Genomic DNA, 17,044 nt, shown 5'->3' on the forward strand with positions numbered 1-17,044 from the left:
TTCCCCCACTACCATACTACTAGCAAGTGTGAACGTGAGCAGTGCAAGTTTGAATGAAGAAGGCGCTGATGGCTGTGAATCCACCTGCGAGTTGATGGGAAAAGATAGGCGTCAGTCAATTGCTGCGGTTTGCATCTTCAAACTGACACGGAAGCAATCTTACAGAGCGCTCCAGTACCACACATGACAACAGCAGTTGGTTTGGACGAGTCGTAATACCATGGGGTGACGGCATTGAAGATTCCGGTAGGCGACGTGTAAGCGTATCGAAGTGGTATACCAACAAAGAGACCAACACTAAAGTAGAAAACAGAAAGAGTTAGCATTGGGGAGAGGCCTCAAGTGTGATTCTTATAGGCACAAGTTGAACTTCAAAATACCAATACTCACCTCTGGGCATACAGATTGGTATAAACGAGTAGTTTTACTGCCCAATCCTTGTCATCACGTTCACGAACAGAAACAATAATGATGAAGAGGATCAAACCTATGAATTTAGAAGCATCGGGTGAGATGGAAGCTTTTTAAGGCACGCAGCATGGGTCACTATGCGTCAAGAATGAAACAACACTTGATGGCAACTCACAAAATGCAGATGTGAACAAACTAGCTGTGGTTTGACCATACAAGTCGGTGTTTGCGACAGCCATTGTTCCTTCTATTCGAGAGTATGAAAGCGTGTTAGATACTCTGACACGTCGGAAATAAGCAATGAATAGATGTAATTGAAGAAGCAGGTGGTGGATCTTACCTTAGAAATGGATGGTGATGAGGAGTGTAGATGTGATGTGTGCTTAATTCAATAAGGCAGCTATTACTCTGTAGGTCGAGGTGTTGGCAATTGAGGAAAGAAGAGTGGAGGAAATCTCCCAAATCAATCGTAGGATTTTTCGAATTTAGAGTTTGCGTTCATTGTTGCTACAGTGTCCAGAAAACCTCGGCAACGAGGCAATTGAGAGAGGAACTTCCTGGAGACAGAGTGGACGTAGAATCGAAATACAATTCGAATAGAGTAAACGCGTCCAGAATAGTGCACTTTGGCCACACAATTGTCTCAAAACCACACCACTTGTTGAGCTATTAAAATTTAAGGTTACTTCATTTCTCGCAACGAGAATAATCCACGACTTCTAACCTATCGGAGACATAGCAGTAACACAGCAATGTATCCTAGCCCTTCTTCGTAGAACACCTTGAGTCAGCTGGGTCTTTCAATCGTCTATTTGATGAAGCAAGACTCCCCCAGAAAGGTCGTTAGTATCTGACAACAAATGAAGCACATACCGGAATAAACACACGTCAAGATGGGATTTTCTTCTCTGATCCTTGCTTCATTCCACATATTTACAACTCCATTTGAAGATTTAGGTATCCTTGAGCTTAACAAAATCAATTCGGTCTAAGAAATTTGGCGGTTGGAAGCTAACGGCGTTCAGTACTCTGTCGCGTCGGACATTAATAGAGTCTTTCTGCGGTCTCCCTTGGTAAGCTCGCATTGACTCACACACTACATACATTTGTGAGGGGTTAATATACTCTCATATTTTGTGGAGTCTCAAGTTGGATATGGGGACATTATATAGTTTATAAAGTCTTTAATGGGTATGTTACGACTATTCTACTACTCATTCCTGTTCTTTGATTAATATAGGTTTAAAAAACATTCAATCGAGACTAAGCGAGCCCACCCAATCTTGGTTTCACTGCAGCCATTCAACCAGCTTCATCATCTGGAGACTCAAGTTCACCCAACCTGGTTTCAACCGCTGCCAGAGCGTGTTGAAGAAGCTGAGGACTGTAGTTGGGCAGTGTCAGAACTGGAATCATTCTAATGAACTCCTGTTCATTCTCTGGAAGGCTAGGTGCACGCAACAATGGAGATGGTAGTGGCGTCAACACCAAACTGCCTCTGTTGGCTGCCGCTTGCGCATCTTGCAAGTTGATGTGTATGGGGTTTACACCCTGTGGACGAGAGTCACAGTCAGATTCAAGCTCTTGCGAAACACAGCATGCACCATGCTTTGTGTCTTGCCGTCAACTCTTGAATGGCATACCTGTTGAGCTAGAAAGAATGGAATACCAGTGTTATACGGATGATACAATGCATTGGGCTAAGAGGTTTGATTGTCACATGTTGTTAGTCAACCCGTCACAACTCTCCAACTTTGTATTGCAACACACCATGAATATTGCACACGTACCGGAAAAGATGGTGGCAAGCTGTAACGATTCGGATTTACCATGTATCTTCCATCCATCGCACCTGCAGGTGGAGAGTGAGAGTTCCCTGGATGCAAAAAGGCATTTTGCAAAATATGAGGCGATCTATCAAATCTATATGGAGACACGCTCAACCTTTGCATATATGGATGACCTGGTGGCAGATATGTTCGACCAACACCATTCTGATCCCATTCAGGTGTTTGAAGAGGGAAACCGTAATACTGGGGATTTAAAACTGTTGCATTCAAAGGTGGCGTTGGAAGACTATGATGTGATGTAGTTGGACCTGGTGGTCCAGCAGGGTTTTGTTGCAAAGATATGAGGGTCTAAACAAACAAGATATGAAACATGTGAGTCAGATGGCTGCTGTCAGATAACGGGCAAAGCTAAAGCACGAGGTGTTTGAAACAGGTTTGAAGCATTACCTGAGTAGCATTCAAGACTTGATCATCAACCTCAGCTGCCAATATATTTTCGTGATTTACCATTGTCTGACTCCCATTAGACTCGTTTGGCATAGCATGATGGTACAAGTCAGAATACCCGGATTGACCAAAAATGTCAAATCCTTGCAAGTCAGGCATCTGATGATCTGCTTCAGTTTTTATGGCTGGTTCACCATTGCCAGCATTTTGAGACGTAAATAGTTGGCTATTGTTGGATGTTTCATCTCCACCACTTGTCTCGCTGTGTGGGGTTGAAGGTTGAGTTTGAACCGATGGACGTAACGATAACGATTGACTGAGGGCCATTTGGTGCTCTGCTTCTAATAGCTGAAGCATGCAACGTATAAAAGTACGTTTTTGTTTGATTTGGGAAGCAAACAATGAACTTTCTGATTTTGAAACTTCAGACTGTTTTGACACTTGTGTGGCGAATGATTGTCAGAAAACCGGGCGTCTCGTGGTTTGCGAAGGGAGCCCGATGACATGAACCCATAGAAACAGAATTGCAAATAACAAAAATCGTGACGAATCTTTTTTGAGAAGCAATCGCGTTTTTAGCTTGAACCAGTGGGCGTTCGAACAATGTATCAAAGTTTATCGTAAACTAGTTCAAGTCTTAGAAGGATGCGTAGGCTCGAGTCATCTATCATCATTAATCCATGATTCAGCTTAAAAATAGCCAAAGTCTTTCAGGTGAGTGAAGTTGGAGCTTTTGCGTCTGAGTCGAAATTTCCCCCCATTTCTCCTAATACCAAAAGCAATCACAAACCGACGAAGAATCTATTACAAAAGGAGAACGACTATAATAAGACAAGGCAATCTATACTGCTTCATCGGCATGGAACAACCAAGTCAACAAGTAACTTTAGAACCGATGGCCAATCTTGCTTCGCTAAACCATTACAACAATAACACTCAGCTGTTGTCGCCCACTTCTCCCACAAGAGCAAATGGAAATCATGGGCATGTTACGTTCCATCCTACTCAGACTTCTGTACATAGTCTTTATTTTGTTTTCTATGCATTCATCAGCAAACGATGTTTTGACCTACATCTCTAACGCAACTTTTGCCTGCACTTAGAACTTTATGTTAATGCCGGATTATCATGGAATGTTTCACCCTGTAAACCTGAATATGCCTGAGTATGATATGCCTCAATTTGGTGGTATTGATTTGGTGAGTATACATCTAATCTCTTGAACCCAACGTTTCACAAGTGCCCTTTTACCTAAAATCATATATGCAATCCTAATTTATTATTGTGTGTGCAATATTTGGTGTCGAATCACTGACAGTTGCTTCTCCTTTAGGCTGGTCTGAACTCCTTCTATCCACCAACCCATTCGCAAATGGGATTCGTTTCGCCTATGAGTTTGGTAGCACCAAGCGTCTTTGCTCAGAACTATTACGACCACACTGCCAGCACAATGGGTCATATTCAAGCTGCTTTTAAACCACTCAGCCCGTCGCCTTCTGTAAGCAGTTCTTCTGCGTCAGCAGAGGTAGAAGAGTTGGAAAAGATGTTGAACGGCCGATCTGGGTTCAGAAAGGCAATGGTCGAAGTATTGGCTAGTCATCCTGAAGATGCCGTGACCACCCTCCGAGCTTCTTTGGGAGAAGCTTATCACAAGCTCAACCACATCAACAAATTAATCAATCATTAAGTGTATTGGGCGAGCTGGTCTCTGGAGGGAAACGAACTATGTGAAATGAACTTGCTGATCTTGCTGGAACGAGATTGTAGGGGGGGAGTGTGTTTGTTGCTGTGTGTATATATTATATTGAACCAAAACAAAAACACATAATTACGAGTATCTCTTGGTGTATTCCCCTTTTGGCGACGATCTATATTGCTACTGAGATGCTTCTCCAAGTCTTTACGCGTCGGTGGCGAAGGTTCGCTACATAACTACTTCAGCAGACTATGAGAAAACACGTGCAGCAAAGTCATGTTCAAGAAAAGACCAAAGAACACCTCAGTGGCCGACCAACTGCTTGATTCAAACGCAATATCGAGCAATCAACACACAGAATTCATTGGAAGCCCCAGCATTGACGAAGAAACACTCAGTGCAGAAATTGACGAACAAGAGCGACATGAGAGACAAAAGTCGGCATTGCTAGCCGCTGCATCTTCATTATCAGGTGGTGATGATGATCAAGCCCCTTCCTCTAATAAACGTGCTGCATTCTTGTCGAGAATCAAATCAAGAACCACTGCACATGGTGATGCAACAACGTCACAAAGTACTCACGGAGCGCCGTCAAATGAGCCAATGCATAGCATTGAACCGGAAATTGAAGCATCGCTTGTCTCAAAGTTTGACTGCCGGTTAATACCATTCTTAGCTCTAATGTACGTTGCTGCCAAACTCACAACGGCAGATCGAGTCAAAAACATGCACTTCGTCTCACCACAACGGGATATTCTATTATATGGAGCGTGTGAGAGTCTGTAGCTCTTTCTTACGCATTCCATATGGTTTGCTTAGGTACTTCTTCAACTCTCTGGATCGGTCCAGTCTGGGAAATGCCAGATTGGACACTTTAGAGGCAGATCTGGGACTGGTCGGCAATCAATTCAATACAGCTTCAACTCTTTTCTATGTCGGGTATATTACCTTTCAGGTTCCAAGCAATCTCATGTTAAGGTGGCTATCTGCGAAGATTTGGCTTCCAGTCATCATGTTCGTATGGGGAATTGTGTCTCTATGTACCATGTTTGTGTGGAATTTCACAACTTTACTGCTGGGTAAGGGGAAATCTGAAACTTGCAAATGTCAATTTCTAACTAGCTTACTTGCAGTGAGGTTTTGGCTCGGATTCGCTGAAGCGGGCTTCTTTCCAGGTAAAAGAACGTTGAGTCAAGACCACTTACCTTGCAGAATACTCCAGTTCGACTTTTCAGCTTTCTATCGCTTTATACTGAAAGTCGCGTTAGTGACTCTGCTTTTGTTTCTCAGGTGTTATATTCTATTTGACGACATTCTACAAGTCGAATGAACTGGTAATAAAACGTAATGAACATTCTCTGCGCACAATTTCTAACAACTTCCAACGAAGGCTACACGGATTGCGCTCTTCTGGGGTTCTTCTACTGCTGGTAACGTTTAGATCCGGCAGTTCGAGCAAGCAGTAGTTTTCTCAGCATTTGTCTCTATTAGCTCATGCATTCGCAGGCCTGTTGGCTTATGCCGTCTTCAATCTCAGAGGATCTAGTGGTTTAAGCGGCTGGAAGTGGCTATTCTTGGTTGAATCAGTTCCTACAATCGCGCTATCCGTGATAGCATAGTATGTATTACAGCTTGTCACAGTATTGCTTTTTTCAATGCTTGTCTTCTAACACTACTTCGCTCAATCTAGTTTCTATCTTCCATTGTCACCAGAGACATGCAGATGGCTCACACCGAAAGAGAAACAAGCAGCTATTGCGAGACTACGGCTGCATGAACCAGAAACTCATGCAACACTGGCTGATATTAACAGCGTCAATCGTGTTGAGGTTTTTGAGGCATTCAAGGACCCCAAAGTCTGGTTTTGGATGGCCATGTTCTTTGTCGGGTCCATACCAAATACGTCAATTTCAAAGTTCGTATTTTGAATGTTTTATAGCACAGCATCAGAATCTAACAATGCGGCTTCGTTATTAGCTTTCTACCTACCATTGTTTCCGGGCTGGGTTATTCAGGAACGGTAGCAAATGCTTTGACTGCTCCTCCATACGTGATGGCAGCGATCGTCATGGTCATTGTGGCCTTCCATAGTGACAAGTATCATGAACGAACATTCCACGCATTGGGTGCAGTTTTCGGTGAACGAGAATTTGAAACTGCCCCGATCACAACTCTTTCTAGCTCTGACCACCATTTTCGTTGATTTAGTGTGCTTTATTGGATATCTCATTTTAGTAGTAGTGCCGCTGACCACTGCCAGCCCGTCAATTCCTGTTCTATACCTTGGTATTTTTATCATTGTCACAGGCATATTCGTTATAAATCCCGTGGTGAATGCCTGGCTGGCTTCTAACATCGCTCCTGGAGTGAAAAAGGCTGTAGCTATTGCAATGGCGGTGTCTGCAAACAACGCTGCTGGTCTTGTAGGTTCGAACTTGTATCTTGCAGCCGACAAGCCTTACTACATAAAAGCGCACAGTGTCAATCTGGGCATGTGTGTGGTGTGGATGGTCATGGCCTTGTGCTTAAGGTAGGCACGTAATGATCTGAGGATCTGAAGGAAGATTAACACTCAACGGCCTTTGTGAACGCAGATCGTGGTTGCTATACATGAACCGTTCACGAGAACGTGTATTGTCGACTGAAGTGGGAGAAGATACGCGTATTGGAGACAAGAAACTGTCGTTCAGATACTATGTTTAAAGTGTCAGAAAGTCCGTGTTTTGGCCTCCACGCACATTGTACATTTCGGAAGTTCGTTTGAAACTTAGTTTAAAGGCTTTTTCATTTATATTAAACGCGAGAAACCAAGAAATAAATTGCTAGTCAAGTTTTCTACTCGGAAGCGTTCTCACAGAGTAGGAAGCTTTTCGGGTTTGCATCAAGTAGGTGATTTTGGGGATAGGAGCGTTTGAGCGGGTTTAAAAGATAGAGTGAAGTGACATCGTATTATATTTTGAGTAGTAAGACATATTCGCTGCAAAAGTTGTCGTCTCCACCGTCGTGTTTACTTATTGAACTTTTCTAGACACCACAGTTTCCTTTTCATTTCCCTATAGTCGAGCTCAAGTCAGATTATTCAATCTAGCTATCTAAATTGCAATAGCTGAAAGCTCTAGTGGCCGTGTCAAGCTGGAGCTGTTGCAAACCTCTGGCCATCAACATCAGAAACAAGAATGCCAATTCGCAGTCTCGATCCCTTCATCTCCGAAAGGCAGCTACTACAAGAGGCTCCATTAGCACAGCTCAAGTATGTCAATCTTCCCTCTAGTCCCCTATTTCGCTAATATCAGACTGAAACAATGTGTCTTGTTTTCTTGAACAGAGGATGTCGTCTCGGTATTGAAGGAACTCAATGGGTTAGGAAAATCATGAAGGGCGTTTCTCGTTCCAACGCGGTACCTTCCATGAGTCCACTCGATGGATCCATGAATTCTGAAATGACTGCTGGAGGTCGTGTAATGGATACCATCCTTGGCACTGTAGTCGCTATGGGAGGCACTCCACCATTATCTACTCTGGAAACTATTATAGATCGTGAATTGGCCGGGTTTAGACAATACGATATTCAGCCCTTCTTTGTATTTAACGGAATGTCAATTAACAAACGGGTCAGTAGATTGATGGATAGCACCGTTGACAGGTGTTTTTATCTTATGTTTCACTGACTCAATCGTCGCCTTTCTAGGACAAACCATTCACTGCTGAGGATCTTCGTCCAGGAAAGCGTAACAAGGCCTGGGAGGACTATAGTCGTGGACGAAGAGACCAAGCCATCTCTGTATTAGCCGCATCCAAAACTCTGAACTATCAGGACTATCTATATTTAATTATGAGTATATTAGCTGAGAAGAATGTTGAATTCATGCGAGCACCGTACTTTGCATGGGCTCAACTGGCATATCTCCAGTCAGTATCATCCTCACCCGATCGACCCTGGATTAATGCCATCCACTCAACCACCGAAATATTATTATTCGACGTCGACTCAGTCATTACTGCCCTAGACTTTGACCGTGGCGTTTTCACCTTTATCAACAAGGGTGCAATATTGAACCACATGCGGGTGAACCCTGATCAATTCCTCGATATATGTCTAGTAGCAGGATTCGATTGGGTATGGACTTTTCCATTGTTGGAACCAGCCCCACCAGAGCTCTTCAACTTTGCCAACGCCGCCCACTTTGTCATGAGTCGAGGCGATGCTTTATCTGCAATGAATCAATATCATGATCATCCAACAGTGGCTAAAAGGAATCATATCGATGAATTCTTGAGGGCTAGGAGTGCTGTAAAACATCACTTGATATTGACTGAAAACGCAACCGTAGAACCATTAAACAAAGCTACCGCACCATTAGATATCCATGAATTCATAGGTCCACGTCTGCCGGATGAAATCTACTTTTATTTGTCACAGGGAATGATATCTCCTACTATATTGAACGGCCTAGCATCTGGTTATTACCTAGAAAATCATCCACTCGACAATGGAGAAACCGTTGAATATCGTAACTTTTTAGAGTCTGCAGAAATCGCTGAACTACGAGCACAAGCATTTGGTCTCCTGACCTGGGGCCTGCACCGCTCATACCAAGTAAAAAAGATTGTCACACTCCACTGGTATAATCCCAACGCAGAATATCCCGTACTCCATAATTATGAACCACCACTTCCAGCACGATGGATTAACGATGTTGATAAAATCAGTGGTCAGAAACGAGCCACTGTAGTACAGGTATTGCCCCTCACCTTCTCTCGAACCACAGCATGGGTCCATGCTGAACTAAACCGTCAACAAGCCAAAGAAGCTGATACCCGTTTCTTGGTGACCAGTATAGCAGCATTAGAAAAAGGAACTATAAAGCAAGTGACTGAAAAAAAGATACCGACTACCGCCGCGGAATTCCAAGCTCTAGTATCAGCACGAACAATCGAATTACGTGGGCTTACAGATGATTCTTCCTCGTTGACTCCTCTAGGAAAGGCATATAAACGTGGTTTGGATGCCGGTAAAGCGCGCCCAGCTTCCTTGCATGAAGAACTACTAGTATGTCTAGAGTTGATTCGAGCTGGCCGCCTCAACTCTGCCAATTACAACCCAACGTATCAACCACGTCCCGATATTGAAGGATTCTCACCCGTAGTAGCTAGTCATATCCAGTTAGCATCACGAGTCATGTCTTTAATCACTGTATCACTCGATCCACTAAAATATTGGACTGGTCCTCTTGATCGTGACTTGCTAGTCTTCCAAGGATTTGCCAAACTCGTATCTCGTGATCTCCGATGTATTGCTGAAATGATTTTAATGTGTGTTGTCATGCACGAGTTGGGTCCACGACGTGAAGGGCCTGTCTTGGATGAAGCCTTCAAATGTGGATTGCACAAGCTACCATATTCCATTGAACCCTCAACCGCATTAGGTATAATAGGACGAGCATATCTAGAGGGTGTAGCTAGGGCCGAAGTAGTAGAACACAAGTCTTTGGATGTAGCCAAGCAATTGGCTAAGAAGTCTGTCGAGACCACCTTCTCGTATTGTAAAGATGTCGAAGGAGATTTGAAGAAGGGATTCTACTTGTGGACTCAGGTGGCTGAAATGACTCGAGTCTTGGCATCTGAAAAGCAAATTGCACCGGAAATTGCTCGTGAAATCGCTGATGCAGATGCTTGGTTGAGCAAGAGATATCTATATTAAGTAGTAGGGAAATAGTTTATGTCAATAATTTGGAAATCAACTCCAACTTTAGTAGAGAGCCACAAATTCGAATTCCGTATCTCAAATGACACCACGTAATAGATAGTATTTGCAACCACCACCGTCAACAAAAAAGAAAAGTCGGTCTTTACGATTGACAACACAATCATGAAACCCCCATCATAAAAATCCCATTATAAATCAAAAAAAAATGTTCCCATCTAATCTCTTCCATCTCATCCTTCCCTCTTCTTTTGTAGTTGATTCAAAATAAAAAAGACAAGTGATGTTGGAAGTTTTATAGTCTGTTAATACTTCAACGTTTTAGACGGTTTTGCTCTATGGGACAAAAACAAACCACTATTCACAGAAGTATGTACAAACGGTTGCATCTCTATTTTCCTCTTGACTTGAGACAATATAATATTACACTTCTGCTTTGTTCTACTTGAGAAGCGTTCTAGTCAATTGATCCCGCGCATTCTGTAATGCTTGTGATATTGTTTGTTCAGCAAGTGGTATATTTGTTGCTTCATCTGATCTCCTTGTGACTCTGGCAGCGATTTGAGTAGGATCTGATTCAAGGATGATGCTAATAGAAATAATGTTGTCAGAGGTTTGATCAGCAAAAAAAAGAGTACCTAGACTACGTCAATGTGACATACCCGTCATCAATCGTTTCATCTAATGCTAGTAACACAACATCTAGGTTTTCATTGATGGCACGTTTCTCAACTTGTGTCCTATAGTTACAACAGTGTCAGTAACACGTTTGTTGCAGTAAAGATGCGAAAAACGAGTGGGTCGCACTTGAGTAATAGACCAAGAGCATCATAATAGGCTTGCATCACAGACATGAGGATCAATTCGTTTTCATCTGGTGATCCCACGACGTAGATAAACACGTCAATAGTATTCTTGTATACGATGACATGTCCATCAAACATGATAATCTCGCCTAAGTGAGTGTGTTTGTGTGTTAGGGTGTTTTGTGATGAGGGGGATGACTTCCACCAATTGTGAGGTCGTGCCAGACAAGGTGCAAACAATCCAAAATGGAATTCCACAGTCTCGTCAAACTCCTTTGCATTGTGCTGTAAATCTCAAACCCTCCCAAAATGTTTGATTTAACAGGACACGACGTACTGTTTGATTTCTTCGTCTTTTCAAATAGAGCTTTTTCGAATGATTTCTGTTCTTTAATGGTTGGATAGTCTGGCGTATAGTACTTTGATATCATGCGTTTGCCTTCACTGTCAAGCAAGACTAGTGCCTTGACTGTGTAGAGTCCCATGTTCTAGGAGCAAGGGCAGAGTTAGATGGAATTGTATGTGGCAAATGAATTGACAAGTGTTCGCTTACGACGTGTCCTCGAACCATGTTTTCTTGATATACGCGATGTGAATTTTTGTGAGTGGTGAAAGAACGTGAATTTTAAAAGAACACGGACGATTGAAGGGGAGTTCGACGCGGTACAGGCGTAATTTAATGCAATTTATGCTGTCAACTATCGCTTTTTACAAATTCGGTTGACTCAACCTATCAAAATGAACAATTTCACCCGACTCACATTGCACAACTTACCTCCATATACAGACTAAATATGGACAAGGCAGCTCGAGTAGACACGTATCTGGAATCAAAGCTAAATGCTTCCGACACCGTCTTGGAACAGGCTCAATCTAATAGCGACGCTGCGAATCTACGACAGATCCAAGTATCCCCCCTCCAAGGTGCCATGCTTCAAATACTGGCGCAATCTATGCAGGCTCGACGTGTCTTGGAGATTGGCACTCTAGCGGGCATCAGTACGATATATCTAGGACGTGGTGTCGGATCTGAAGGGAAGGTTGTTACGTGTGAGATTGATGAGAAGGCGGTTGAAGTAGCAAAGGCTAATTTTAAAATGGCTGGTCTTGATCAAGTCATTGAGATTCGTGCAGGTGCTGCGTCTGAGACGTTGAAGGCTTTGGTCAACGACGGTGTGGAAGCTTTTGATTTGGTGTTTATTGATGCAGACAAGCAAAGGTAGGGGTTCCCCTTTTTTTGCCCAACCACGAGTAGAAAAGTTCCTAACTGATACTGCTACTACTGTAGTTGTGCTGAATACCTTGACTTGACGTTGCAATTGTCTCGAAAGGGTACCTTGATCATAGTAGACAATGTGGTCCGTGATGGGAAGGTGGTTGATGCAGACAGCACTGACGAATCAGTGAGAGGAGTACGTGCCATGTTTGATGCCATGGAAAATAATCCAAAAATCAAAGCTACAGCCATTCAAACTGTTGGTTCAAAATCTTATGATGGGTTTGCAATGGCAACCGTGCTGTAAAATGATCAATAGCAGCAGTTAAAGTAGACTTGATAAAAGACTTCAAAAGATGAGTGTTTTGATCAACGTGTTCGTGTCTTTGCGTCGGTTCATTCCGTCAACGAAAAAAAAAACCAAGTTCAACAATGAACGTCGACATTATACCACCAAACCTGCCCCCAGAGCCCGTACCAGTCAAACCAACGAACCCAGCGCTTCGGGCATTAGGATGGTTTACAGGATGGAAGCTTCCATCAAGGAATTGGATGATTTTTTATATGGTCACGTCAACAGGTCTTGCCTTGGCATTATATGATACGTCTGAGCGTAGAAAGATTGCTGCAGACTTTAAGGCTCGAGCCAGTCCGCTGGCCGATGTGCCCATGCAGCCATCAGAGTTGCCTAGAAGAATCCAGCTCTACATTGCTCCAAGTCAATTTGCACGTTACAATTTCAAGGAGTATGTCAAGCCAGGTACCGTAACTGTCTAGAATACAGTGATCTAGGTACATCATTGATAGATCTGTACTGACTCTGATCCGTTCTTTACAGTGTTTGATGCAGCTGCATTGGATTACGAGCTGATACAACCAGACGACCTTCTCAAAGTACAGGAACACGTCAAGAACTATATTTGGGCTGGTAAAGCCGAACATCGAGGCTACAAAACTCCATCGAATGTACCATACAATCCATATATACCACCACCTAGGCCAGCATACGATCCAACAGAGGGGTTGGTAGCTGTTGGACGAGGAGCCTGGAGAGAGCTCATGAAGGGAGTCAATGAAGCATGTCTCACACTAGGAGAGAATGAAGAGAAGGCTATAGAAGCTCAAGAGCAGCTACGAAAGATGAACGAACAGAGAATGTCGCGACGGCCCTTCTCGTCTATAATTCAGTCAACTACCAATAGGAATAGTAGGACGTGGTATGATTGGGTTGCTGGTAAGAAGCCTGAAGATCCAGTCGCTCCAGCAGCTATAGCAGCACCGATACAGCAGGACTTGATGCAGGATGCTGCTGTAACAACTTCTACTGAAACAGAATCAACAACTACTGCACCACCACCACAGCCAGAAGCACCTCTACCACCAGTATTATCTATAGACAACATGCCAACAGCATTCGCACTACCACCAGTAGGTTACATCTCAGGTCAAAACCTGACAGGCTGGACCAACTTTCCACTTCGTATATATCACTGGTTTACTTCGCGTAATACAGCTAGAAGAGTAGGAGAAGAGGCATTGAAGATCGCATTTGGTGCTAAACGACCATTATACTCATCGGATCTAGCTGTTGGTATGAAGGATATTGGTGAGGAGGGCGAAGAAGGTGATGGTATTCAACTGGATACAGCAATACTTGAGAAATTATCAATATATACGGAAACCACTGCATAGAATGGCATACGAAAAGTACTGCATAGAATGACATAAAGAGCACGTTTAAAATATATCTCATTTTCACATACAAACAAATTGTAAAACTAAATAAACACATGTTTAGATTGTTTCAGCAATAAAAGATGTGCAATGGGCAAAGATGCGGGCTACAGCCGGTGGAAGGTACTTGCGAGTACGAGCTGTGCGCTGGTAGGAGCTTACTATATCTATGATCTCCCGGCAGCAACCAACAAACCGCTAGAAAGTTGGTTGAAGGTTGATCCTGCTGAATATCAGTATGCCTTGAGCTTCATGTGTATGTAATTCGAGCGTTGCAATGATATGATTCCAAATCGAATCTAAAATCAGCATTTGACCGCGTTGATTCTTTGATAGACACCATCTACTCCATTCCAAACATCATTTTGCCCTTCATCTGTGGATTTGCTATGGACAGAATCGGTACCACGGCCATTTTCGTTATTCTTCTAGCTCTAGTAGCTATAGGCCAATTCTGTTTTGCTATTGGCGTCAACTTGAAATCGCTATCAATAATGTACCTGGGACGATTCTTGCTTGGTATTGGAGCTGAAAGTGCTGGAGTTGCTGTATGTGCTTTATCAGATTTTGCAGCAACGCAGATCTCATATCGATCAATCAATTCAAACCTTCCTTAGCAAAGTCGAATAACGTCAAACTGGTTTGGAAGTAAAGACCTTGCTCTAGCTCTCGGGATAAACCTTTCAACAGCTAGATTTGGATCTGTATTGAACGATATAATGAGCCCTTTAGCAGCTACGTGGGTATCAGTCCCATTCGCTGCTTGGGTTGGCTTTGTTGTTGCTGTCGCATCTTTTGTGGGTTCGCTATATGTTTTGGTGCCGCAAAGATCCAATAGTGTTAGAACAGAGATAGCAGGAGCTGATGACGGTGATGCATCGTTGATTCCTCTGGTGACGGGTGAAGGAGATTTGACTCGTGGAAACACGTTGGAAGATTTGCAGCCATTCTTGACGGATGATGTGCCAGTGGAGGGCTCAAGAACCTTCCTGGGGTATGTTATCAACTGTGACAACTACAGTGCTATTTCACGTCTAACTTATCAAACTATTAGCAAGATTCTCAGCTTCCCTCTAATGTTTTGGCAATTGTGCATCATACTAGTCGCCTTTTACGGTGCAGTTCTCCCATTCAACACGATACATGCCGCATTCTTGCAAGTGAGATACTTTCCTAATGATCCACAAACCGCATCGCAAGTAATGAGCATACCGGATCTTCTATCGGCCATATTGGTACCATTGAGTGGTGCCGTCGTTGACTATACTGGTGGTAGAATCACTGTATTGGTCTTGTGTGGAGCTTCAATGGGAATCGTGCATTTTTTACTTGGAGTAGGGCTGTTGTCGACTCCTATATTTGCATTAATCGTACTGGGGGTTGCATATAGCTTCCTCATTACAACATGGGCGTGTATACCGTTAATTGTCGAGGAGAAACAGCTAGCTACTGCATTGTAAGTTGTTGTTGGAAGGTTGTTGAAATTAATTAACTAAATCTTATTGACTTTTGTGAATGTTAGTGGTCTTGCAACATCTATAATGAACGCTTCTCAAGCTCTTTTTCCGATGATGGTCGCTGGTTTAATCAATATTGACCCAACATATACGACTGTAGAGTTGTTTTTTGTACTTTTGTTGTTTCTAGGAGTAGCAGTCGCCGTGGTGATGTATCGTATAGATAGAGAGGGACTTTTGTGTCGGGTTGGATCTAAATTAACTGTGTAAAAACATGTAGATAGTGTACAGTCGATGTACGTATAGCAGCTGTCAAACATCGTCAAGTGTCGAAACTTGATCAGTGTTGACCATTTACCAACTCGTGATGTAAGCATTTAAAATTCATTTGCCATCAAAGAGGTAAACTAGGTTTTTTCACTACAACTTTGCACTGGCACGTTGACCCTCCCAATTGATGACATTTCGATGCCTTACAAGTTCTCCTCTTGGCTGATCGGTACCTTCACCAGGCAAAGTCACCAACCAAACTAAATTGTTGGCCGTTTCGTCAACAGTATAGACTTTTGGGGGCTTTACAAGCCCTTTATCAAGTATCTCTGCCGTGGCATCTCTATGGTAAATGTGTGAGCCTCTGCTGAAAGTGAAGTGCACCAACACAAAACCAAACTGACGCTTACGTTCTAACCCAATCAGGACACGCCGCATTAGCGCGTATCCCCAAATCGTGTTCTTGACAATACCTGTTGAGGCTTTTCGCAAAAGCGATCTGCCCTGCCTTCGACACAATATTGGGGATATCCGGGTATCCCTGTTCCTTTAGCGTGCCAGTAGCGATAGCATCGACATACGCATTCAACCAATCATCCAACTCCTTGAACGACATATGGTCTGTAAGCTTCTCTTTCGCAGGTCCAGCTGGCATGTTGGTCTTGATTCCATAACCACTTGACATGATGACTATGTTTCCGCCACTTGGAACCAGTGGGAGTAATTCCATGATGAGACGGTGGTTTGCTAGGTTGTTGGTTTTGATTATGTCGGTTGCTCGCTCGAGGAGTGTGAGTTTCGAGCTTGGAGGGTGGGATGTGCTCGCGTTTGCGAATAGGATGTCGAGGCGTTGATGGTGCTTTTTCAGATGGGATTTTACATCCTGTACATCTTGACTAAATATAGAAAAGGAAAATCGTGAGGGACGGTTGCTTGAAAAGGTAAGCGAGATTGCAATCTGAAAACCGTGGGGCGTTCATTTACGCAAACGTTCACGACAACGTGGTTGTTGTAGAAGATGTATCATGGAAAGACATGGTCGCTCTTGCATATGAAAGGAAATGCGAGAACTGACTCTGTAATGTACTTCAAACAGGCCTTTTCAACAAGACTTACGCTGAATTCAAATCGAGTTTGATCGCCACAGGATTCAACCCTTCAGCCTTGAGTTTTGCGACGGCTTCCTGGCCAGCAGCCAAGCTTCTACTGGCGAGATATACAGTGCTATTTCTAGGAAGTACTTTGCACAGTTGCCTCACAATTCCAGTTCCTATACCACGGTTGCCTACAATGCACACAATTGTCGGTTGTTAGTAATAATTCAAACGAAATAACGATTTGAGAATTTGTAATTGATGTAAAATGAAGCGCCTTACCGCCAGTCACCAGTGCGATCTTTGGTTGCATAGTTTACAAGAATTGGGTAGTGTTCTGTGTTGGTACGTTGGTACATGCCTCAGAGTCCATAGTCCATACTGGACTGCAATAAAATCAGGTGCGAGCATCAAAAGTT

General features: G+C 43.2%; 6 protein-coding genes across 6 annotated transcripts; 5 read left to right on the plus strand and 1 right to left on the minus strand.

Moving 5' to 3' along the window:
* Positions 1-4,620: 4,620 nt before the first annotated feature.
* SmJEL517_g05583 (uncharacterized protein) lies at positions 4,621-7,047 on the plus strand (the record flags this gene model as incomplete). Its single annotated transcript, XM_031171509.1, has 10 exons — positions 4,621-5,027; positions 5,164-5,423; positions 5,478-5,519; positions 5,635-5,678; positions 5,735-5,774; positions 5,836-5,962; positions 6,035-6,259; positions 6,322-6,482; positions 6,553-6,874; positions 6,939-7,047. The coding sequence occupies 10 exons, from the start codon at positions 4,621-4,623 to the stop codon at positions 7,045-7,047; spliced, it is 1,737 nt and encodes a 578-aa protein (XP_031022516.1).
* Positions 7,048-7,520: 473 nt separating this feature from the next.
* SmJEL517_g05584 (uncharacterized protein) lies at positions 7,521-10,045 on the plus strand (the record flags this gene model as incomplete). The annotated part of the gene is made up of 3 exons (XM_031171510.1): positions 7,521-7,594; positions 7,670-7,955; positions 8,033-10,045. The coding sequence occupies 3 exons, from the start codon at positions 7,521-7,523 to the stop codon at positions 10,043-10,045; spliced, it is 2,373 nt and encodes a 790-aa protein (XP_031022493.1).
* Positions 10,046-10,489: 444 nt separating this feature from the next.
* SmJEL517_g05585 (uncharacterized protein) lies at positions 10,490-11,425 on the minus strand (the record flags this gene model as incomplete). Its single annotated transcript, XM_031171511.1, has 5 exons — positions 10,490-10,637; positions 10,711-10,788; positions 10,856-11,003; positions 11,192-11,342; positions 11,408-11,425. The coding sequence occupies 5 exons, from the start codon at positions 11,423-11,425 to the stop codon at positions 10,490-10,492; spliced, it is 543 nt and encodes a 180-aa protein (XP_031022492.1).
* Positions 11,426-11,648: 223 nt separating this feature from the next.
* Positions 11,649-12,377, plus strand: SmJEL517_g05586 (uncharacterized protein; the record flags this gene model as incomplete). The annotated part of the gene is made up of 2 exons (XM_031171512.1): positions 11,649-12,073; positions 12,143-12,377. The coding sequence occupies 2 exons, from the start codon at positions 11,649-11,651 to the stop codon at positions 12,375-12,377; spliced, it is 660 nt and encodes a 219-aa protein (XP_031022515.1).
* Positions 12,378-12,502: 125 nt separating this feature from the next.
* Positions 12,503-13,762, plus strand: SmJEL517_g05587 (uncharacterized protein; the record flags this gene model as incomplete). The annotated part of the gene is made up of 2 exons (XM_031171513.1): positions 12,503-12,830; positions 12,909-13,762. 2 exons carry the CDS (start codon positions 12,503-12,505, stop codon positions 13,760-13,762), a joined length of 1,182 nt encoding a protein of 393 aa, XP_031022514.1.
* A 132-nt stretch (positions 13,763-13,894) lies between these two features.
* SmJEL517_g05588 (uncharacterized protein) lies at positions 13,895-15,531 on the plus strand (the record flags this gene model as incomplete). Its single annotated transcript, XM_031171514.1, has 6 exons — positions 13,895-14,060; positions 14,141-14,352; positions 14,422-14,798; positions 14,859-15,260; positions 15,327-15,385; positions 15,452-15,531. The coding sequence occupies 6 exons, from the start codon at positions 13,895-13,897 to the stop codon at positions 15,529-15,531; spliced, it is 1,296 nt and encodes a 431-aa protein (XP_031022491.1).
* Between the last annotated feature and the right edge of the window lie 1,513 nt (positions 15,532-17,044).

This window comes from Synchytrium microbalum (genome assembly GCF_006535985.1).
Source record: "Synchytrium microbalum strain JEL517 chromosome Unknown SmJEL517_scf0053, whole genome shotgun sequence".
NCBI lineage: Eukaryota > Fungi > Chytridiomycota > Chytridiomycetes > Synchytriales > Synchytriaceae > Synchytrium > Synchytrium microbalum.